The 24,853-nt window shown below is 39.7% G+C and overlaps 3 protein-coding genes across 3 annotated transcripts in view; all 3 read left to right on the top strand.

Annotated features, from left to right (window-relative positions):
* BBS5 (Bardet-Biedl syndrome 5) overlaps positions 1-9,480 on the top strand; it is a 38,796-nt gene extending 29,316 nt beyond the window's left edge. The window contains exons 9-12 of the mRNA XM_049773479.1: positions 3,409-3,543; positions 7,738-7,821; positions 8,908-8,931; positions 9,086-9,480. Of these exons, the coding sequence (XP_049629436.1) occupies positions 3,409-3,543; positions 7,738-7,821; positions 8,908-8,931; positions 9,086-9,187 (345 nt within the window). The 3' untranslated portion in view covers positions 9,188-9,480. The remainder of the gene's footprint in view (positions 1-3,408; positions 3,544-7,737; positions 7,822-8,907; positions 8,932-9,085) is intronic.
* Positions 5,556-6,861, top strand: LOC126009126 (microtubule-associated protein RP/EB family member 1-like). Its single transcript, XM_049773498.1, has one exon. It carries the CDS (start codon positions 5,633-5,635, stop codon positions 6,437-6,439), a length of 807 nt encoding a protein of 268 aa, XP_049629455.1. The 5' UTR covers positions 5,556-5,632; the 3' UTR covers positions 6,440-6,861.
* Positions 9,481-13,291: 3,811 nt separating the features above from the next.
* Positions 13,292-24,853, top strand: part of KLHL41 (kelch like family member 41) — a 34,245-nt gene continuing 22,683 nt past the window's right edge. Inside the window, exon 1 of the mRNA XM_049773424.1 lies at positions 13,292-14,401. Coding sequence (XP_049629381.1) covers positions 13,292-14,401 — 1,110 coding nt within the window. The remainder of the gene's footprint in view (positions 14,402-24,853) is intronic.

Raw genomic sequence — 24,853 nt, 5'->3', positions numbered from 1 at the left:
AGATTGGCATTGTCCAGGAGGAACAACTTAAGGTTCAGAGATTCTAAAATGAATATAAATACTTGGAGAATTTTTAAATAATTTTGTTCTCTAAACAGAGTTTGGTTGTCTTGTGAAATGATTCTCTACAGTAAGCAGACTGTCCATGTATTTAATCATTTCAACTTCCTTTAATCATTTAAACTTCACATCTGCACGATTACAGAAAACATGGGATATGTAGGCTAGTCACACATAAAAATATTGCAGTAAGGTAGTAATGACACCTTGTATTCATCATAACATGTTTTCAATGGAAAATATTTTGGTTTTGGAGTGTTTTGTTTATTGTTCAGTTTTTACTTTTCACTTGATTGAATGTTTTTTTGTTGTTTGAATTAAACCATGTATATTGCAACTTAAAAATAATAAAGACATGGGGCCGGCGAGGTGGCGCTAGAGATAAGGTGTCTGCCTTGCAAGCACTAGCCAAGGAAGGACCGCGGTTCGATCCCCCGGCATCCCATATGGTCCCCCCAAGCCAGGGGCAATTTCTGAGTGCTTAGCCAGGAGTAACCCTGAGCACCAAATGGGTGTGGCCCGAAAAAACAAAATAATAATAATAATAATAATAATAATAATAATAATGACAATCTAAAAAAAACTCTCCCAGGAGTGAAATTTAACACAAAACCACAAGTAAGCCCTTAGCATCACCAGGTGTAGCCAAAAAATTAAAACTAAAATTTGCCATCATTTTTGTTTTGTTTTGTTTTGGCTTTTTTTGGAGGGGTGGTTTTGGGCCCCACCCAGTGGTGCTCATGGGTCTGCACTCAGAAATCACTCCTGGCAGACTCAGGAGACCATATGAGATGCCTGGGATCGAACCCGGATTGGCCCCGAGTTGGCCATATGCAAGGTAAATACTCTACCTGCTGTGCTATCGTTCCATTCCCTGCTATTGTTTTCTTTTTTGGGGGGTGGGGGCTGTCACAACTGGCAGCATTCAGGGGTTACTCCTGCTCTACACTCAGAAGTTGCTCCTGGCAGGCTCAGGGGACCATATGGGATGCCGGGATTTGAACCACTGTCCTCCTGCATGCAAGGAAATGCTTTATCTTCATGGTATCTCTCCCTCCCCCGCCCCCCCCCCCCCGCTGTTGTTTTCTTGAATAAAACAAACTGCATAGTAGTGAACTGTTTAGCACTAATCATGTTTCATCCAGTTATACCAACCTTGTTGATTTTGATTGAGCCCAGGTCCCTATAAGGACATCTGCTTTATATTTCTGGGTGAGTTGCAGGAGAGAAGGGCTGGGGCCACTATGGCTACTCCTGGATCTATACTTAGCAGTAGTCCTTGCCAGTGTTTGCATATGTGGTACCAGGGTGCTGACTAGGGTCAGCCACATGCAAGGCAAGAATCTTATCTCCTCTACTATCTCTAATCCTTTAATTAAAAAACACAACTTACCGTACTTATCATGCATGTTCTCACTTCACACAGCATATGAGATAGTTACTATTTTTTCTACTATAAAGGAAACTAAGGTGTTAGAGAAGTTGGGAATCCTGCCTATAGTCTCAAGACTCAGAAGTATTCAGCTTGAGGCTTGATTCCAAGTCTGATTGATTCACAAGAATGTCTATGAGAAAACCGATATGCAGACACCCCCTGAGGTTCTATATACAAATTACATTGTATCTAATTATACAATGCCATACCCTCAAAATGCATTCATATTGAGTAAATATATTTCCACCCAAACTCAAAGGTTTTAAAATATTTTAATAATATCTTTATTTTAGCACCATGATTACAAACATGTTTGTAGTTGAGCTTCAATTATAAAAAAGAATACCCCCTTCACCAGTGCAACATTCCCACCACCAATGCCCTTCATCTACTTCCTCCCCACCCCCTGCCTGTCTTTGAGACAGGCATTCTATTTATCTCATTCACTACCAGTGTCATGATAGTTGTTAGTGTAAGTAAATACATATACAAACACTTCTAAGTTTAGTTGTTTTTTACTTTTTTTTTTTTTTTTTTTGGTTTTTGGTTCACACCCAGCAACGCTCAGGGGTTACTCCTGGCTCCACGCTCAGAAATTGCCCCTGGCAGTCGCGGGGGACCATATGTGATGCCAGGATTCGAACCACCGTCCTTTTCCATGCAAGGCAAATGCCTTACCGCTGTGCTATCTCTCTGGGCCCCACTTCTAAGTTTAAACATCAGTGTCTACTCACTTTTTACCTAGGCCTATAGACCAATGTTGCCATTTAGTAAGAGCTTATAAAATTCTAGAAACCGTACCAAGTGTCATATATAATTTAATGTAATATAACATGTTAATTACCTAAATGATTGATTGGAATATCAGGGCTTAGAAAGACTAAAAAAAGTTAGTTTTCTGGTATCATCTAGAAATTACTTATAAAACTAGAATTTGATCCCAAAGGCAGTTGTTTTTAATACAAAGTATATACTTTTTTTTTTTTTTTTTTTTTTTTTTTGGTTTTTGGGAACACACCTGGCGGTGCTCAGGGTTACTCCTGGCTGTCTGCTCAGAAATAGCTCCTGGCAGGCACGGGGGACCATATGGGACACCGGGATTTGAACCAACCACCTTTGGTCCTGGGACTGCTGCTTGCAAGGCAAACACTGCTGTGCTATCTCTCTGGGCCCCTAAAGTATATACTCTTAACTTTTATATTATGCTATTTGAGTTTTTAACACTCCTCTACAAAAATCTGTAGAAATTTATGGTCAGAATTTCCCCCTCGTTCTTCAAAGAGAGAGAATCATAGGTTTGAAGAGGGTATCCCTTGCTTCCTCTGATGTTTATAATCTATTTCTTGGGGCAAGAGCACAGCATAGCAGGTAGGGTGTTTGCCTTGCACACAGCCAACCCAGGTTTGATCCTGACATCTCATGTAGGTCCCCAACCCTGTCAGAAATAATTTCTGAGTGCAGAACCAGGAATAACCCCTGAGAACTGCTGGGTGTGGCCCAAAAACAAAACAAACGAAAAATAATCTTTTTTTTTTCAGACCTACCCCTGGAAAAATTTAGGTCCGCTGTTGTTGTTTTTTTTTTTTTTTTATTATTTAATTTGGTTTTTGGGCCACACCCAGCAGTGCTCAGGGGTTACTCCTGGCTCTGCACTCAGAAATTACTCCTGGCAGGCTCAGAGAACCATATCTGATGCTGGGGATTGAACCTGGGTCAACCATGTACAAAGCAAATGCCCTACCTGCTGTACTATGGCTTCAGCCCCTGCTATTTATTTTTAAATTTTGAAATAACTAGTTAAATCATGTGAAATCTGTATTATCTGAAATAAGAACAACTAAAGCTTTAGTTTAGTTTACTAAAAACGCCAGTTACAGGCTTGCTTCTTCAGACTGTCTTTTTGTTTTTTTAAGAGTGGAGGCTACGTCCTTGGCTTTAAAATAGATCCTGTGGAAAAACTACAAGAGTCAGTGAAGGAAATCAATTCACTTCACAAAGTCTATTCTGCCAGCCCAATATTTGGAGTGTATTATGAGATGGAAGAAAAGGTAATTTATTCAGCATGAAAAACAGTGGGCTGTCTGAGTAGCTACAGCACATTCAGATATGAACACCTGATTTAAGTTGTATGAAATAATGCATAAATACACTGTGCTCTGAGCATGCCCCTGGCCCTCACTTCTGGTGCTTGTTACTGTCTTTCACTGGCTGTATTATCATCTGTTTCTGCACTTCTAGGGAGCAGTCTAAGATCCTCATGTATAAGGGTCCTCTGCCATAGGTATACTTGAATCTCCCACTTAGCTTTATTTTTACTTTACTTCATCTTTCCACTACCATGAACAAACCATACAGCCTCATAGGCATCACCCTGTTCTCCCAGAGTCCTGCAGTATACATACAGCTCTAGGAGTCACTGGCCTGTGTCCAAACTGACATAGCAGTCATAATAGATTTTAATTTCAACCACACATATTTGCTCTTGGGCCTTTCTCATGATTTCTGGTTTCTGTACCAACCCTTGATATCCATATGATTTTTTTAAACTTTTCTCTTCTGCCTTTCCCACTAGTCTTCCTGTCACAGGTGGCTCACCAGCCTCTCCTGTAAAGCGAGCCCTGCTGTCCACCTCATCGTTGACACCCTTGCTAGCAACTTGCTCTCTGGTGCCCTCACAGGCTGCTCCATCACTGTTCCTTTCCTGTCTGTCCTTTGGCTGAACCCTTGCCATCTGCCATGTCACCAGCATCCCCACAGGGACTGACTGAAACTGTTGAACCTTATCGATACCCATCCTCCTGCTCTTGTAGTACATAAATGTGACCAGAAATCAGGCTGCAGTGTTGGGAGCTGAGTGCATACTCAGACCTTCCAACTTCAGCCAGGGTCTTGTTGCCTTCCGGCTGAAATGCTTCTCTGTGTTGTTGACACTGTCATGTATTTTATATCTCTAATTAATCTTTTCTGTTTTCTTCCCAATGTGTACTTCATTTCCCTTTCACTCCATCATCTCTGATGATGTTATTCCTCAGGAATAACCACTTCATCAATGACTTATCAAAGCACTCCCTTAATTAACAAAAGCTCTCAGCTTATCACGATTCCTAGCATTCTTGACTATTTTTGTATATATGAGCATTTCAGATAACAAGATGAATTTCTCATTCCCAAGCTCATGTTTATAATTTAAGTAATCCATGGAAAGGCTCAGTGGTCTGAGCTATGTGGAACATTTACTGAATTGAATGCTCAGCAGTATGAGGGGAAATAAATTTGTAAGTAAAAATTCACAAGGAAGTCAGGGTTTCGTACGTAGCAGAGCAGCTCCCTCGCTGCGATCTATTGAAAGTCAGCCCTCGACACAAGGGTTTGTAAAAAAAAAAAAGATAAAAAAAAAAAAAAATTCACAAGGATTAGTTTAAACAACTCAAATTTGGCAGACCTAAACTGGCCACATCATGTTTCCTGAAAAGCAGCATCCTGCTGGGTTTTTATTTAACTTATTTTTATTATGTAAAACCTGTGATTTATTGTTCCCATGATTCTATTTTTTTATACATTCAGATATACAAGTCTCTTCCCTATTTCTATCCCTTTCCATTTAAACTGAAGTTACTACTTTTGATTATAGAATAATGTACAATAAACATAAACCTTGGAACATGAAAAACCTGATTCCAATAATAATTTTACCATGTATTTGTGACCACAGGCAACTTTGAATTTTAGGTTTACCATTTAAAAGTGAAAGAGTAGGGGCTGAAGAGATTTTACAGTTGGAAAGATACTTTTCTTGCATGTGGCAAACAGGTTTGATCCCTAGCATCTCATATGGTTCCCTGAGTATCACTAAGTATTATTTCTGAGCACAGAGCCCCAGGAGTAACCCCTGAGCACTGCTGTGTGTGACTCAGAAGCAAAACAAAAAGTAAGAGTCTCCTCCCAGCCAGATCAATCAATAGAGCCTGAGGCTCTTAAAAATAAAAGAAAGAAATTTCAGAAAGTATTAAGCCATTCAAAACCTCAAATAAAACATAGGAATGGGGGTCGGGTGGTTTGAACGAACGAGACGAAGACGGAACCAGAGCCCGGAGCCGGTCACACGGGTGGTGGAGGAGCGGTTCCGCTGAGCCGAAGATGGCAGTGAATGTATATTCAACATCAGTCACCAGTGACAATCTGAGTCGACATGACATGCTGGCATGGATCAATGAGTCTCTGCAGCTGAATCTGACGAAGATTGAACAGCTGTGCTCAGGGGCTGCATATTGTCAGTTTATGGACATGCTGTTTCCTGGCTCCATTGCCTTGAAGAAAGTGAAATTTCAAGCTAAGCTAGAACATGAATATATTCAGAACTTCAAAATACTACAAGCAGGTTTTAAGAGAATGGGTGTTGACAAAATAATTCCTGTGGACAAATTAGTAAAAGGAAAGTTTCAGGACAATTTTGAATTTGTTCAATGGTTCAAGAAGTTCTTTGATGCAAACTACGATGGGAAAGACTATGACCCTGTCGCGGCCAGACAAGGTCAAGAGACTGCTGTGGCACCCTCTCTTGTTGCTCCTGCTCTGAACAAACCAAAGAAACCTCTCAGCTCTAGCAGTGCAGCCCCGCAGAGGCCCATTGCAACACACAGAACTACTGCAACGCCTAAGGCTGGACCAGGAGTGGTGCGGAAGAACCCTGGTGTGGGCAATGGGGATGATGAAGCAGCCGAATTAATGCAGCAGGTCAACGTATTGAAACTCATTGTTGAAGATTTGGAGAAAGAGAGAGATTTCTACTTCGGGAAGCTCAGGAACATTGAGCTAATTTGCCAGGAGAACGAGGGGGAGAACAATCCAGTACTACAGAGGATTGTGGATATTCTGTATGCCACGGATGAAGGCTTTGTGATCCCTGATGAAGGGGGCCCCCAAGAGGATCAAGAAGAGTATTAAGAGCGTGGACCAGCAGAGCAGCATCGGGATTTTTCACTCCAAATCATGTGCTTAACTGTAAAATACTCCCTTTTATTCTTAGAGGACTCACTGGTTTCTTTCCATAAGCAAAACGTACCTCTTCTTAAAGTGCACTTTGCAGAAGTTTCACTCCTTTTCCAATAAGTTTGAGTTAGGAGCTTTTACCTTGTAGCAGAGCAGTATTAACATCTAGTTGGTTCACCCAGGGAACAGAGGCTGGCCATGGGCTCACCGTGTGGACGCTGGTTAACACTGAGTGCTGGAGGAGGCGTTTCTGTGTAATAAATATGCTGAGGTGGTGACCTCGGGAGAGAAAATGTAAAGACTAATGTGAAATTTTGGCAGAAAAATTTTAATAAATAAATGCCTTAAGAGTAAAAAAAAAAAAACAAAAAAAAAAACATAGGAATCATTCTTCAATTCCCAGTATGCATAGATACCAGCCAATAAGAGCTGACTGCCACCTCCTATAAGGCCTGATTTCAAAGCTGCTTCTTCAGAGAGCTCTCCTCAAATGGTTCCACACAACTTCCCTCACTTTGTTTTTTCTGGTTCTTCTCATTGCTTACTTTAATTTTGGTTACACTGGTTAGTCTCTTCCACAATAAACCATCTCCATGAAGTCAGGAATTTTTGTCTTATTTTCTCTAATCACTCTATCTCCAGCAATCAATTAGCACACAGTGGTGAATATTGTTAGTTGAATAACTATTGGAATACCTCTTGTTTGCTAATCATTGCCCTAAACACTTTAAATATATTATCATGTTTAATTCTAACAATAACATTATGAAGTGTAATGTTACTATCATTACTGACAGTGATGGAGAGTAGGCTAAGTTACTTGCACAGAACCACTTAGTCATGGCCATGTCTGAAACACTGTGGGTATCCCTTCCCTAAAGAACCAGTGATTTTTTTCATAGATCTTAGCTAGTCATTTGTGGTGCTCATGTTGGTGGAGCCATTGGGCTGACACCTGTAGTACCTGGGGGATTAAGCAATTAAGAGACTAAACATAGGGTCTTTATACATGCTGGACATGTGCTCAGCCACTTGAGCCATTTCCCTTGTCATGTAGTTATTTTATATTTAAGTATAAAGTATATTTTATATATAATATATAAGTATAAAGTATTTTATATATAAGTATATATATAAGTTTGCAGTTGTATTATCCTTTTATAAATGTTCACAATATTTAGAACACATGGGCTAGAAATGTGTATAATATTAATGCTATCTCTTTTATATACTTTAACATTATTAATTTTTAGCCACAGCCCATTGAAGCTCTGACAGTTGAACAGATTCAAGATGATGTAGAAATCGACTCTGATGATCACACGGATGCTTTTGTGGTAAGCATTACAAAGGAGACATACTACATTTCTTGGGATTTATATGGGTCTTATTTAAATAGCTAAATTATATAATTTTATGAAGTACTATAAAATTTTAGATTTTATCCCACCATTATTCAAGGATCATTCCTGGCAATGTCCAGGGGACCATGTGTTGCCAGGAATCTAACCAGAGTCAGCCACATACAGGGCACATTACCTTAGCGCCAGGCTGGGGACCTCACATGCTACACCTTGTGCTGCTCTGGGGACCACATAGAGTACTACCAGTAAATGAACCCAGATCAGGCTTATGGTAGGCATATTCTAATCATTTACTCACATATTAAAACACAGATTACTTTTGCTTTGCCAGCATCATCTTCTAAACCAAAAATAGGAATAAAACCTCTAAATCATGTATATTCTTCATTAAAGTTAATATGCAAATTGTACATTAATTACAAGGCATAACTCTTTTTTTTGGGGGGGGGCCACACCCGGTAATGCTCAGGGGTTACTCCTGGCTATGTGCTCAGAAGTTGCTCCTGGCTTGAGGACCATATGGGACACCGGGGGATCGAACCGCAGTCTGTCCAAGGCTAGCACAGGCAAGGCAGGCACCTTACCTTTAGCGCCACCGCCTGGCCCCGGCATAACTTTTTTTTTTTTTTTTTTTTTGGTTTTTTTTTTTTGGTTTTTTTGGGCCACACCCGGTGACGCTCAGGGGTTACTCCTGGCTATGCGCTCAGAAGTCGCTCCTGGCTTGGGGGACCATATGGGACACCGGGGGATCGAACCGCGGTCCGTCTCCTAGGCTAGCGCAGGTAAGGCAGGCACCTTACCTCGAGCGCCACCGCCCGGCCCCCCGGCATAACTTTTTTAAGTTTAAAGAATAATTATTGTACTCAACAATGATATACAGAAGTGAATTCTGTGACCATAGTTGTAAAGAGAGACAGGGAAAAAAATAGGAACACAGTTTTAGAATGCAAAGTTCATTCAGTTACAGACTTATTCTGTCAACTCCCTATATCTTAGCCTACTGATCTATTTTATATATTATATGTGGAATACGTAAATATAATTTTCTTTGTCTTATAGGCTTATTTTGCTGATGGCAATAAGGTAAGGACATTTTTACCTACAGTATATGAAAAAATATATATTATATATTTCAACATTTAGTATTCACAAACTTATGTGAAACCTATTTTTTGTTTTTTTCTCTTTTTCTTACCACCTTCCCTTTTCCGATCTCATCCTCTTATCTTTCAAAAAGCAACAAGATCGTGAACCTGTATTTTCAGAAGAACTGGGGCTTGCAATAGAGAAATTGAAGGATGGATTCACCCTGCAGGGACTTTGGGAAGTAATGAGTTGATCTTGAGTTGAACTGGATTTCTATTTAAAGATATCTCAAGATTAAAGTTCTTAGTTGCCTACTATCAGGCAAAAGTTGGTTTACATCTACAGAAAAAAACTTAAGGAAGAGTTTTTTATAACTAAGAAAAATTCATCTAAGATTTTACTGCCAGTTTTATACAAGTTATTTTTAAACTGAAATGTACATGATTTGTAAGTAATATGCATTTTGTACCTGATGCTTGTAAATTTAGTTTGAAGATAATTAATGATTGTATCATGTGGGTTTAATAAAGTACTTATGCAGCACAATTAATGTTTTGACATTGTTATTTAAAATAAGACATTTTTCTTATGGAATAATCAGAACTTTTTCAGTTATGTAATGTAGTTTAAATATATTACCATGGATCAGGGATGTAGCTCAGTGGTAGAGTACATGCCTCACTTACCTGTGGCTGAGTTCAACCTCAGCAACATACACACACTTTGAACAATTGATCAACTTAAACTTTGTATTTAGATGATATACAGATGGTTGCAATTAAAAGGACCTATCCTTTAAATAAAAAGAGAGGGCAGGGAGGTAGTACAGTAGCATGCTGCCTTGCATTCATTTAACACAGGTTTGATCCTTTGCACCACATACAGTCTCCCCAAGCCCCACCAGGAGTGATCCTCGAGCACAGAGCTAGAAGTAAACCCTGAAGCACCGCCAGTTATCACACACACACACACACACACACACACACACACATAATGGTGTCTAAGGAACCTTTGTCATTTTTACTGAGATTAAATCAGTAGAAGACAGGGATGAAGAATATATAGTGCACAGACCATAGAAGAGCTACAAAATCACATAATCTAGTACATGTTGGAACAATTATATATGTATGCTTCTTGTGTTAATTGTCCTTGCCTATCTGCCTATGTTATAAATATCCAAATTGCAGGCCTGAGTAATAGCACAGCAGAAGGGCATTTGCCTTGCATGTGGCCGAACCAGGATAGACCTTGGTTTGATCCCCATCATCCCATGTGGTCCCCTGAGCCAGGAGTGATTTCTGAGTGCATAGCCAGGAGTAACTCCTGAGCATCATAGGGTGTAGTCCCCCCCACAAAATGAATTCCAAATGACATTTTATAGAAAAAAGATTCTCCACCCTGCTCTAAAAGAAGTGTATGTAGTATACAAGATATTTAAAATAATATGCAACTAAATTATCGCCATAGATACAGAGCACAATAAAATGGTAACCTTAATTTAATAAAAAAAAATCAGTGTGGGCCAGAGAAATAGCACAGTGGTAGGGTGTTTGCCTTGCATGCAGAAGGACAGTGGTTTGAATCCCGGCATCTCATGTGGTCCCCCGAGCTTACCAGGAGTGATTTCTGAGCATAGAGCCAGGAGGAATCCCTGAGCACTGCCAGATGTGACCCAAAAAAACAAACAAATAAACAAAAATCAATGGACAGCCAGAGAGATAGCACAACAGTAGGGTATTTGCCTTGCATGCAGCCAACTCAGGAGGGACCCTGTTTGATTCTGGACATCCCATGTGGTCCCCCAGCCTGCCAGAAGTAACCCCTGAGTGCTGCTGCATATGGCCCCAAAACAATCAATCAATTGATTAATATATAAATAGAGTTTAAAAAATATCAATGGACAAAAACTATAAATTGGCCACTTCATTTAAACAGGAAAGGATTTCTTCATTTTCAGTCCTGGTGCTACAATAAATAGCATACATTAGGAAAAAGTTTGAAATTTTAAATACCAATAATATTTAAATTGTTTCTCAAGGAAAAGAATAACTAAAATTGCTGACTAGTAGGAAGAATTTGAAAGGTCATGTCATGGGATTTGCATGGGATCTGACTCATTGATCTTTCCAAAATGTTAGGTGTTACACATAGACATGAGTCATTTATTGTTTGAACCAGGGGGCAGCTGTTAGTTTTCTCTAGTATGTTAAAACCTTTAGTGGCATCTATAATTGGAAAGTCAGTGAGCTCCTCTTTCAGCTGTTGTCCTAGCAGCTGACTGTACCATTGAGTTCACTGTGATGTAAAAATAAGAGAAAAAAAATTGACTCATTGATAGAGACCTTGAAATTTAAAAATACATAATTCCTAATCTGGGGACATTTGTTCATTTGACACATATAGAGCATCCAGGAGATTCTAGAGCTAGTGAGCAAAACCAACCTAAAAGAGAAAAATAAAAAAATACTTATCTTCTTGGAGCTTTTTTGCTTGCTTTTGAATACCAGCCTTCAAAATTATAATCTCACTATGTTGAGAAAAATATTACAATCTGAAACAGAAAGTACTATGAAGAAGTATTGTGATGCTTTCTGTATATAAAAAGAATTTCTTACAAAACATGACTTTTGAAAACTTTGGATATAGATCAGTTGTAAAGTGTATACCTTGTATGAATTTGATCCTTAGCACCACACACAAATTCAAAAGAACTCCTTTAACATATACTAAATTGTTACATTATTATAATAAATTAGATTATTCTGGTTATATATTTTTTTCAAGTTTGGTGTTATCCAATTTCTAAAGGTTTTGTCACAATTGTTCTAATTTCACTTTTCTGTTGGTAACATCTGTCTACTTATTTTGTATCAAAGCAAAGATATTCTTTAACACTTAAAGTCACTGGGATAGTGTGAAATGTTTAGTGTGATATGAATTGCCCTGGGTCTGATTTTAATACACACACACACACACACACACACACACACACACACACGGCTAGAGACAAAGAGGACTTAAGGTCATTGCCTTACATGCAGTTAACCAGGGTTTAAACCCCAGCACTGCCTATGGTCCCCCAAGCACTGCCAGGAATGATTCCTTAGTGCAGAGTCAGGAGTAATCCCTGATCACTGCCAGGTGTGGCCCCAAACAAGGAAAAATAAAAGAAGAAATTGCATCATTAATATCTTTAGTGATCACATTGTATTTGTGTAGGTTTGTTCTTTTTGATTTTTAACTTTATTTTCTGGTTTTGATGTTGCATTTTAATCTTTGTTTTGTGTTTTGTCACATCATATCCTTTATAGACTAAGACAGTATGGATAAATTTTATTTTAATTTAATCCTAATTATTTTTCTCAAGAATAAAGAATCTAGGGCCCGGAGAGATAGCACAGCGGCGTTTGCCTTGCAAGCAGCCGATCCAGGACCAAAGGTGGTTGGTTCAAATCCCGGTGTCCCATATGGTCCCCCGTGCCTGCCAGGAGCTATTTCTGAGCAGACAGCCAGGAGTAACCCCTGAGCACCGCTGGGTGTGGCCCAAAAAAAAAAAAAAAAAGAATAAAGAATCTAGAATGTCTTAGAAAATTAGCAATTTTTTTGCATGTATTATTTCTTTTTTTTTTTTTTTTTTTTGGATTCGAACCAATCACCTTTGGTCCTGGATCGGCTGCTTGCAAGGCAAATGCCGCTGTGCTATCTCTCCGGGCCCTGCATGTATTATTTCTAATATGTTATTTTAAAGGCTGAACATCTAAAGGTTTAAAGGTTTGAATAGCTCTAGTTGTAGCAAATAAACTTTGTTTCCCACATTTAAAAAAATGTCCTTTTCTGTTTTAATAAGAGATGGGATTTGTGTGTAAGAGTTATTGGAAAGGGAATCTTCCTTATGAGAAGGCAAATGAATTCACCTCATATTCTTAACCTTTTCATCATTAATTCAGACAGCCAAATGGCTTGTCACTAGACTGTTTTTAATTGACTGACTCATTTGTGATTTTTTTTTTGGTTTTCTCAATAAATATTTTCTTCCTGAAATTTTTATTAGCCTATCTTCCCATGCTTTGTATATTTTAAAGTTTTTTCCTCAACATTTAATTCTCGTATTTCTTAGTTATTTCCTTCTTGATGACAAGTTCCAGCTGTTCCTTTCAATCTGTAACAGCTGCAAGAATAACTTCTTTCTGAATTCCGGTTGTTAGAGCTGGTACCTATATTTAGCTGGTGGGATTAAAGTGCAAAGACTTCAAGCTGGGTGAAGCACACTGATCTGCCTTTTTACAGCTAGACCTGTGTGCAGCGAGGAGCTAAAGCCTTCAGTGTCCCCTTCCTTACTCAGGTGACGCACAGAATGGATTCCCAGCGGGAACTCACAGAGGAACTGCGGCTTTACCAATCCACACTTCTTCAGGACGGTCTGAAAGATCTCCTGGATGAGAACAAATTCGTCGATTGCACCCTAAAAGCAGGTGACAAAGGCCTTCCTTGCCACCGATTGATTTTGTCAGCTTGTAGTCCTTACTTCCGGGAGTATTTTTTATCTGATATTGAAGAGGAAAAGAAGAAGGAGGTGGTCTTGGATAATGTGGATCCTGCTGTGCTGGATTTAATCATCAAGTACCTGTACTCTGCCACTATTGACCTCAATGATGGAAACGTGCAAGATATTTTTGCCTTGGCCAGCCGCTTCCAAATCCCCTCCGTGTTCACTGTCTGTGTTTCCTATCTTCAGAAAAGACTTGCTCCAGGGAACTGTCTAGCCATCCTGAGATTAGGACTTCTTCTGGATTGCCCCAGACTTGCCATCTCAGCCCGGGAATTTGTGTCAGATCGCTTTTTACAGATTTGTAAGGAAGAGGACTTTATGCAGCTATCTCCACAGGAATTGATCTCAGTCATTTCAAATGACAGCCTCAATGTAGAAAAGGAAGAGGCCGTGTTCGAGGCCGTGATGAAGTGGGTGAGAACAGACAAAGAAAACAGGGTGAAGAGCCTTAATGAAGTGTTCGACTGTATTCGTTTCCGCCTCATGACAGAAAAATATTTTAAAGATCATGTTGAGAAAGATGATATCATTAAAAGCAACCTGGAACTCCAGAAAAAAATTAAAGTTCTCAAAGATGCCTTTGCAGGAAAACTCCCAGAGGTTGGCAAAACAACTGAGAAGGCTGAGGCAGGTGAGGTGAATGGTGACGTGGGTGATGAAGACTTACTCCCGGGTTACCTGAATGACATTCCCAGGCATGGAATGTTTGTCAAAGATCTCATCCTCTTGGTAAATGACACAGCTGCAGTGGCCTATGATCCCAACGAGAATGAATGCTACCTAACTGCCCTGGCGGAGCAGATTCCCCGAAACCATTCCAGCATTGTTACCCAACAAAATCAGGTCTATGTAGTAGGAGGTCTGTATGTGGATGAAGAAAATAAGGATCAGCCTCTACAGTCATATTTCTTCCAGGTAAGAAAGATGTTAGAGGTAGTAGCAGAAAGGGAAACCATTACCCAGCTAACTATTTTTTAATTATCCAGACTTCTTCCATTTGTTTCTATTTGATGATCTATTCTAATACTTTAAACTTATCATTACTTAAAGGCTGATAAATACATAGAGAACAGTTGACTTATTTGTGTGTTAATGGGGCCGGAGAGATAGCATGGAGGTAGGGCATTTGTCTTGTATGCAGAATGAAGGTGGTTCAAATCCTGGCATCCCATATGGTCCCCTGAGCCTGCCAGGAGCGATTTCTGAGTGTAGAACCAGGAGTAACCTCTGGTTACTCTGAGTAACTGCCAGGTGTGACTCTCAAAAAATTACGTGTTAATAGTTATGTGTGTGAAGAATGAAGTTCTAACTTTTAATTGATGACAAGATTTTCTTTGCATTCTTCTATTCAAATTATCATCTCTAGAATTGATGATAACTATAAACATTTTTTTAACTAAAAGTTCAGTTTTTTAATAAAAGCTAAATATATTCTTTAGGTCAGAGAGACAGTACAAAGTTAAGATGCTTACCTTACCTTAGATCAGTGCTTCTCGATTATTTTCTGTCATGCCCCTCTAGGAAAAAGAAAACATTTTTGTCACCCCCTGCACGACTATAAATAGTAACTTTATTTAAAAAAAACTTTAACCTGCAAAACAAAAATATATAAAATAATTTGAGCTGATTTTTTTAATCAGAGGTGATGTCTGGATTAATGGCCACAATGAGCACGTTTTGCAATGCATAGCTTTTCGAAGCGGGGTTTGAAGCAGGACACAGCGACTCTCAGCTCCAGAGACATACAGAGACATAAACATGGGGCTTAGCTTATTATGACAGTGTTTGCCGAGGTCAAACGCGTCTCCTTTACGGAGGGTCCCTGTGCCTGCCAGGAGCGATTTATGAATGCAGAGCCAGAAATATTTATCCCTGAATCCACCAGGTGTGACACGCCCCCCCCCCAAAAAAAACAGATTCAGGTTAACCCTAGCTACTGCATATGGTTCACTGAGGTCCACCAATAGTGATCCCTGAGCATTTCCAAGGTATGGCCCAAAACAGATATAACAGCAATAAAACTTAAATTTATTCTTGTTTGTGTTATCTTTGCCAAAAAGTAAGATAATGGGGGTTTGAGCAATAATACACAGGATAAGGCACTTGCCTTGAACACAGCTGAGTCAGGTTCAGTTCCCAGCATTCTATATGGTTCCCCAGGCCAACCAGGACTAAATTCGTGAATGCAGAACCAGGATAGGCTCTGAGCATCACCGTGGTGTCAAAAAAAAAAAAAAAAGTTAATGTGTTATCTTTTGTTTATATGTTTTTGTTTTGGGGGTTTTGTTTTTGAGTTTACGAGGCTTACTTCTGGCTATGCATTCAGAAATAATACCTGGCAGGCCCAGGGGACCATATGGGATACTGGGGATCCCAGTTAGCCATATCAGCCACATGCAAAGCAAAAGCCTTACCGCACTATCTCTCCAACCCCTAAATGAATGAACCTTCTACCTTTTCCCATTCCCTTGAACTTATCTGAAGTCCTTGGAGGTAAGCATTTTATCTTGCATTTATAATTACTACCTAAATTATAATTTCACTAAAAATGAAAAAATATATATTCTTGAATATATATCTTCTCCACTTTGAATTAACTTTTATATAAAAGTATTAATGCAAGTATCACTCATTTGACTTTGTTATATTTAGAAATTGCTATATATTATAAATATATTTATTTGGGTTATAATTTAGAGTTATTGCTTAATCTTCTATGTGAACACAGAAGTCTTAAATCCTCCTAATGGGGGTGGGGTTAAAAAATAAAATAAAACCAAAAAATCCTTCCAATTAACAGTCTTTGTTACAATTTGTTTAAAGGGAATTGGTTCCTTCTGAGCACTGCCTTATACTTAATCAGTTTATGAAGATATGAGTAGCTTAACTTTTGCCTTAAATAATGCCAATGCCGGGGCCGGGCGGTGGCGTTGGAGGTAAGGTGCCTGCCTTGCCTGCGCTAGCCTAGGACGGACCTCGGTTCGATCCCCCGGCGTCCCATATGGTCCCCCAAGAAGCCAGGAGCAACTTCTGAGCACATAGCCAGGAGTAACCCCTGAGCGTCACAGGGTGTGGCCCAAAAACCAAAAAAAAAAAAAAAAAAAAAAATAATGCCAATGCCATAACTGATAGCCTTGAGATACGGATATCTCACGAGAATTTGTTCAGTCATAGTTACTTTGTGATCTGGGACCTGTGGAATGTCATACCACACTCATTGCAAGATCTCAGATGTGTGGCATACTATGCACTAATAAAGTACATAGGAAAATAAAGAACATAGGAAAATTTTCTAGGAATAATACATGCTAAATTAATTATGTTTCTTATTTTCAGAGTCCCACTGAATGAAGGAGTACTAAAATAAAATCAAAGTTGTATTTAAAGGCAGATCAAAACAAAAAGTCTTTAAGTCCTTACTTTCAATGTAGATACATGTCAGAAAGGACAAATTTAATTAAATAGGTAATAAGTCTACTTGTGAAGTAAAAGTAATATTAAGATAGTCAGATAGGTACTTAGAAATCATAGCTCCAAGGATTTTTTTAGCCTTATCTTTAGTTCTTTATCCTGTTATTCCCTCCTTCTATAAGGATAAGTTCAAGAAACCTGCTTGGGTTTGTGTTTTTTTTATATAGCTATAGAAACATTTACACAAGTTGAATGGGTCCATTTACTTTCATTTCCCAGGACTTTTCTCTTTAAAAATGCACTAAGAAGAACTGAAAATATAGTATAGAGATTAAGGCATTTGTCTTGCAGACACTGACCTTCATTCATAATATCCAGTTCCACAAATGGGCCCCTGACCATCAGGAGTGTTCCCTGAGTACAGAAACAGGAGTAAGCCCTGAGAACTATGGGGAATGACCCCCTAAAAAATAAATAAAAACATTTAAATTTAAATGCACAAGTCATATAAACTGATATCAGGGTTAAAACACTCAACTATAACTCCCATGAAAATATATGTAGGAGGGCCCGGAGAGATAGCACAGCGGCATTTGCCTTGCAAGCATGGACCAAAAGTGGTTGGTTTGAATCCCGGTGTCCCATATGGTCCCCCGTGCCTGCCAGGAGCTATTTCTGAGCAGACAGCCAGGAGTAACCCCTGAGCACCGCCGGGTGTGACCCAAAAACCAAAAAAAAAAAAAAAAATGTAGAAGCATTTTAGGCTTTATCTCTTTCTGCTGCTCATGTTTGTTTAAAATATATTAATCTAGAAGTAATATGATCTTTGGTATGTACATTATTAATAGTTTTCTTATCCCCAGCCAGAAAAGTTGTAATTTGACAGTCAGCTTTTCCAATGCCTGGCAGGCAATCTATTGTTGCACCTGCTGTGGAAAGAACCCTCTCAGGGCTCTGGAGAGGAAGAGAGTACTATATATTGTGGTAGTAACCCTCAGGCTTAATGATGACAGCTTTCCAAAAACACACTATACAAGTCCTCCGTAACTTACATTTGAATATCACTTAAAAGCTTGATTATCTTTAGCCAATCTTTTAAACTTTCTGTGCCTCCATTTGCTCATCTGCATAATAGAGGATAAAAGTGTCTAATTGAGAGGGTACAGTGAGATTGTCTACATAAAATCGTTGGGTATGAAGCCTATCACTGTCAATACCCCAAATACAGATGTCCCTTGTTATTTCTAGCACATTACCACTTTTTTGATCAAAGGAAGTTTTTTTTTTTTTTTTTTGGTTTTTGGGCCACACCCGGTTGACGCTCAGGGGTTACTCCTGGCTATGTGCTCAGAAATCGCCCCTGGCTTGGGGGGGACCATATGGGACGCCGGGGGAATCGAACCACGGTCCTTCCTTGGCTAGCGCTTGCAAGGCAGACACCTTACCTCCAGCGCCACCTACCCGGCCCCAAAGGAAGTTTTTTTAAAATCAAAAACAAAATAAAAATAGAGCACATCAAAACCTAGATGTCGAAATTAGTGAATGTAAAGCTAAGAGTGCACATGTAGAGATTAACTTCTTCATCTCTTGTCTGGATCAAAGCTTTCCTTGCACTATGGTTACCAAGACAGATACAAAGATTCTTCTACAGAGAGGACTTCCTGTCCTCTCTAGTCTGACTAGCCCTTTATTCTGGTTTGGTTCACTTCTCTGCCCAGTTTATGGAAGTAGTACCAGAAGAACAATATATCTGCAACTGTAGTTTCTTCTGAAGGCAATTATCGTGTCTCAGTGCCCTAAAGTGCAAAGTGGATGATCTTCATTTTATTTTTTAATATGTTTATTTAAGCACTATGATTACAAACATGTATGTAGTTGGGTTTTAGTTATTTAAAAGAAAACCCCCATTACTAGTTCAACCTTCCCACCACCAATACCACCTATCTCCCACCTCCCTCACCCCCTACTTGTATTCAAGACAGGCATTCTATTTCTCTCACTACCTCATGATAGTTGTTAGTGTAGTTATTTCTCGAAGTGCACTCAACACTCATCATAGTAAGCTTCATATTGTGGGCTGGTTCGTCCAGCCCTCATCTCTATTTTCTCTGGGTATTATTGTAATGATGTCTTTTATTTTTCTTAAAACCCATAGATGAGGGGCCCGAAGAGATAGCACAGCAGCGTTTGCCTTGCAAGCAGCTGATCCAGGACCAACGGTGGTTGGTTCAAATCCCAGTGTCTCATATGGTCCCCCGTGCCTGCCAGGAGCTATTTCTGAGCAGACAGCCAGGAGTAACCCCTGAGCAATGCCGGGTGTGGCCCCCCCCCCAAAAAAAAAAACCATAGATGAGACTATTCTCTCTCTCTCTCTCTCTCTCTCTCTCTCTCTCTCTCTCTCTCTCTCTCTCTCTCTCTGACTTATTTCACTCAACATAATAGTTTCCGTGCCCATTCATGTATAGGAAAATTTTATGACTTCATCTCTCCTAATGGTTGCATAGTATTTCATTGTGTATATGTACCACAGTGTTTTTAGCCACTCATCTTTTCTTTTTTTGGGGGGGGGGTTTACATTCGGCAGCACTCAGGGGTTACTCCTGGCTCTACTCTACACTCAGAAATCACTCCTTATTTTGATTTTGGGTCACACCCGGCAGCGCTCAGGGGTTACTCCTGGCTCCATGCTCAGAAATTGCTCCTGGCAGGCTAGGGGGACCATATGGGATGCCGGGATTCGAACCAATGACCTTCTGCATGAAAGGCAAATACCTTACCTCCATGCTCTCTCCAGCCCCAGAAATCACTCCTTGCAGGCTCAGGGGACCATATGGAATGCCGGGATTCAAACCACCATCCTTCTGCATGCAAGGCAAATGCCCTACCTCCATGCTATCTCCCAGGCCCCCATCTTTTTTTTTAATTATAATTTTTATTGAGATTAATGTGAATTACAAGTCTTTCACAGTTATATTTAAGGTACATAGTGACAGTGAGTTAGATCAATTCCCACCACTGGTGTTGACCTCCTTCCACCCCTGTTCTTAGCATGCATCCCAGACCTCCACCTGGACTGCTACTAGTGTAACAGGTCCCTTTTGTGTTGCAGTTTGGGTCTCTTGATTCTATTGTTATTAACTCTGGATTGGGCATTTAGGTCTGATCATTTTTTATTTCCACTCAAATATTTGTGAGAATGCTTGCCCCTGGTACCATCCACTTCTTTCTCTCAATTTATAAGTCAGAACAAGATGATTCATGTACTATGGTTCTGTTGGGGGGGAAAAATGGAGAGAAGCCCCTGTCTAGAAGCTATAAATGTAAATTTAAAAGAAGAAAGAAAGAAAGAAAAAAAGAAAAAAAATTAAAAGAAAGGAAGTGGGGCTGCTGTGGCAAGTTGTGTTTTTTGTTTGCTTGTTTTTTTGTTTTGTTTTGATCTGTTTGCAGAGGCATAGCAAGTATTAGGGAAAGTAGAAAGAAAATTCTCTTGGTCTAAGAGATACAGGGTTTCTCCACCCTTAAAGCTTACTGTCATAGGATCAACTACAGGCTCTCAGTCACTCATCTTTTCTCTGGCATCTGAGTTGTTTCCAGATTCTGGCTATTGTAAATAGAACTGCAATGAATATAGGTGTGCAGAAGGCATTTTTGTATTGTGTTTTTGTATTCCTAGGGTATTTTCCTAGGAGTGGTACAGCTGGATCATATGGGAGCTCAATTTTCAGTTTTGTGAGGAATCTCCATATTGTTTTCCATAAAGGCTGGATTAGATGGCATTTCCACTAGTAGTTAATGAGAGTTCCTTTCTCTTCACATTTTCACCAGCACTGATTGTTCTTGTTCTTTGTGATGTGTGCCAATCTCTATGGCGTGAGATGGTACCTCATGTTGTTTTGATTTGCTTCTCCTTGATGATTAGTGGTGTGGAGCATTTTTTCATGTTTCTTTTGGCCATTTGTATTTCTTCTTTGAGGAATTGTCTTTTCATTTCTTTTCTTTTTTTTTTAAGGACAAAAAAAGAGCATTTTAGTTTTTTGGCTTTGGGGCAACACCCAGCAGTGCTCAGGAGTTACTCCTGGTTCTGAGCTCAGAAATCGCTCCTGGCAGGCTCAGGGAACAATACGGGATGCCAGGAATGAAACCATCTTCTGTCCCAGGTTGGCCCTATACAAGGCAAACACCCTGCTGCTACACTAATAACTAGCATGACAATGTTAAAGAATCAGAGAACTAGAATGCCTGTTGCAAATATAGGCAGGGGTGGAGGAGAAAGGGGTGCATTGGTGGTGAGAATGTTCATGGGTGAAGGGGGTATTCTGTTTATGACTGAAACCCAGCAACAAACATGCTTGTAATCATAGTGCTTAAATAAATATTTATTAATAAAAATAAATTTTAAATGTGAACCCAAAAAAGAGCATTTCAGGCTTTTTTTACTTGTATTTTTTTAATTTTTAAAATAATATTTTTATTTAAGCAGACATCTTACCTCTAATGCCACCTCACCGACCCCAACTAAAACCAGTTTTAGCAGCAATAAATGGTTCCTCAAGAATGTACTCCTGGGCCCAGAGAGATAACACAGCAGTGTTTGCCTTGCAAGCAGTCGATCCAGGACCTAAGGTGGTTGGTTGGAATCCCGGTGTTTGTAGTTGGGTTTCAATCATAAAAACATACAAACATGTTTGTAGTTGGGTTTCAATCATAAAAAGAACACCCTTTACCAGTGCAATATTCCTGCCACCAATGTCCACCATCTCCCTCCTCCCCCACCTCCTACCTATATTCAAGACAAGCATTCTAGTTATGATAGTTGTTAGTTATTATTAGTTATTATGATAGTTGTAGTTATTTCTCTAACTGCACTCACCACTCTTCATATTGTGGGCTGATCCTTACAGCCCTCATCTCTATTGTCTCTGGGTATTATTACAATGATGTCTTTCATTTTTCTTAAAACTCCTAGATGAGTGAGACTATTCTGTGTGTGTGTGTGTGTGTGTGTGTGTGTCTCTCTGACTAATCTCACTCAGCATAATAGTTTCCATGTCCATTTATGTGTAGGAAAATTTCATGACTTCATCTCTCCTAACAGCTGCATAATATTCCATTGTATATATGTACCACAGTTTTTTTATCCATTCATCTGTTGAAGGGCATCTGGGTTGTTTCTAGATTACCTGACTATTATAAATAGCACTGCAATGAATAAAGGTATGCAGAAGGCATTTTTGTATTGTGTTTTTGTGTTCCTAGGGCATACCTCTAGAAGTGGTATATTTGGATAATATGGGAGCTCAATTTCCAGATTTTTTGAGGAAGTTTTTTTGAGGAATCTTTATAATGTTTTCCATAAAGGCTGGACTAGACGGCATTCCCACCAGCAGTTAAAGAGAGTTCCTTTCTCTATACATCCCCACCAGCACTGATAGTTCTTGTTCTTTGTGATGTGTGCCAGTCTCTATGGCGTAAGATGGTACCTTATTATTGTTTTGATTTGCATCCCCCTAATGATTAGTGATATGGAGCATTTTCTCATGTTTCTTTTGGCCACTTGTATTTCTTTTTTGAGAAATTTTGAGAAATTGTCTTTCATTTCTTCTCCCCATTTCTTAATGGGGTTAGATTTTTTTTTTTTTTTTTTTTTTTTTTGGTTTTTGGGCCACACCCAGTAACGCTCAGGGGTTACTCCTGGCTATGTGCTCAGAAGTTGCTCCTGGCTTGGGGGACCATATGGGACACCGGGGGATCGAACCACGGTCCGTCCAAGGCTAGCACAGGCAAGGCAGGCACCTTACCTTTAGCGCCACCGCCCGGCCCGGGGTTAGATTTTTTTTCTTGTTCAGTTCTGTCAGTACCTTATATATCTTAGATATTAGCCCCTTATCTGATGAGTTTTGGGTGAATAGTTTCTCCCATTCTGTGGGTGGCCTTAGTATCCTCATCATTATTTCCTTTAAGTTGCAGAAGCTTCTCAGCTCAATATAGTCCCATCTATTTATCTCTGCTTAAAATGGATGATCTTAAAGTGACCAGCAAGAGTGCTGGAACTCTGCCAGCCACAGCAGAAGTACCAGCCCAGATCCTGAGCACTTCTTTTTTTCTTTCTTTTTAGTTTTAAAATACATGTGTATTCATGAAATATGTTTTCAAATAAGTTTATAAAGAATTCTATTTTTTTTTTTTTTTTTGGTTTTTGGGCCACACCCGTTTGACGCTCAGGGGTTACTCCTGGCTATGCGCTCAGAAGTTGCTCCTGGCTTGGGGGACCATATGGGACACCGGGGGATCGAACCGCGGTCCGTCCTAGGCTAGTGCTGGCAAGGCAGGCACCTTAACTTTAGTGCCACCGCCTGGCCCCTATAAAGAATTCTAATGAGGCCCTGTGCCTTGACTATCTTGCATTATATAATATCCACTTTTTATTTTGTTTTATTTTATTTTATTTTTTTGGTTTTTGGTTTTTTTGGGTCACACCTGGCAGCACTCAAGGGTTACTCCTGGCTTTACACTTAGCAATCACTCCTGGCAGGCTCAGGGGACCATATGGGATGCCGAGATTCGAATCAGCATCCTTCTGCATGCAAGGCGAACACCCTACTTACATGCTATCTCTTCGGCCCCTATGTCTACTATTTTTTGGGGGGGTCACACCCAGAAGTACTCAAGGGAGACTCCTGGTTCTACGCTCAGAAATTGCTCCTGGAAGGCTCGGGGGACCATATGGGATGCCGGGATTCAAACCACCGTCCTTCTGCATGCAAGGCAAACACCCTACCTCCATGCTATCTCTCCAGCCCCAATGTCCACTATTTTTAATAAATAATTCTTTTTTTTTTTTTTTTGGTTTTTGGGCCACACCCATTTGACGCTCAGGGGTTACTCCTGGCTATGCGCTCAGAAGTCGCTCCTGGCTTGGGGGACCATATGGGACACCGGGGGATCGAACCGCGGTCCGTCCTAGGCTAGTGCTGGCAAGGCAGACACCTTACCTTTAGCGCCACCGCCCGGCCCCAATAAATAATTCTTTAATTGAATCACTGTGAGATACTTACAAAGTTATGTTCAATACCCAGCCCTTTACCAATGTATGTCTCCTGCTACCAACGCCCTTATTTTTCATCCTGCTCTTCCCTGCTTGCCTCTGACATGTTTATTCTTTCTCTTTTCACTATTTCTTTTTCCCCTTAGATACTGTAGTTTGCGATATTGTTGCTGATGGTATATCATTCATATCAATACCTCCTTTCAGCATGCAACACTTATCTATAGTGATCATTTCCAATCTCATTGTTACAGTGGTCCTTTCTCTGCCTTACCTGCATTTCCCCACTCTTTGTGGCAAACTTGCTACCATTGATTTGTCCTCCTGGGCCTCATCTATATTGTCTCTGGATATTAATATCATTCTATCTTTTAGATATATATGTATATATAAACGTATATACACCACAATGAGTGCAATCATTCTATGCCTATCCCTCTTCCTCTTGACTCATTTCACTCAGCAAAATACTCTGTATTCATCCATGTATATACAAATTTCATGACTTCATTTTTCCTAACAGCTACATAGTATTTTATTGTGTAGATGTACCACTTTCTTTATCCACTCATATGTTCTGGGGCACTCGGATTGTTTCCAGATTCTAACAACTATGAATAGTGCTGCAATGAACTTAGGAGTGCAGAGGGCTTTTCTGCATTAGGCTCCTAGGGTATATTTTTAGGTTTCTGGGGTATATACCTAGGAGAGGTATTGCTGGGCCATATGGAAGCTCAATTTCTAGTTTTTTGTTTTCCCAAATGGATGAACCAGTCTACACTCCCACCTGAGCATTTCTTAGCTTTCAGAAGTGGTAGAAGCAGAAACAAGCAAAGCTACTTCCTACTATCTCTGTATGTATATGAAAATGGGTGGAGGGAGAGAAATCAAAGAAGAATATTTCAAATGAT

This window comes from Suncus etruscus, chromosome 5, assembly GCF_024139225.1.
Source record: "Suncus etruscus isolate mSunEtr1 chromosome 5, mSunEtr1.pri.cur, whole genome shotgun sequence".
Lineage (NCBI taxonomy): Eukaryota > Metazoa > Chordata > Mammalia > Eulipotyphla > Soricidae > Suncus > Suncus etruscus.
Note: the sequence above shows the minus strand (reverse complement) of the source record. Positions and strands in the feature narration are given on the sequence as shown.

What these genes read in the sequence shown, in the direction of transcription:
- LOC126009126 (XM_049773498.1), top strand. Translation starts at nt 5,633, where the DNA reads ATGGCAGTGAATGTATATTCAACATCAGTCACCAGTGACAATCTGAGT.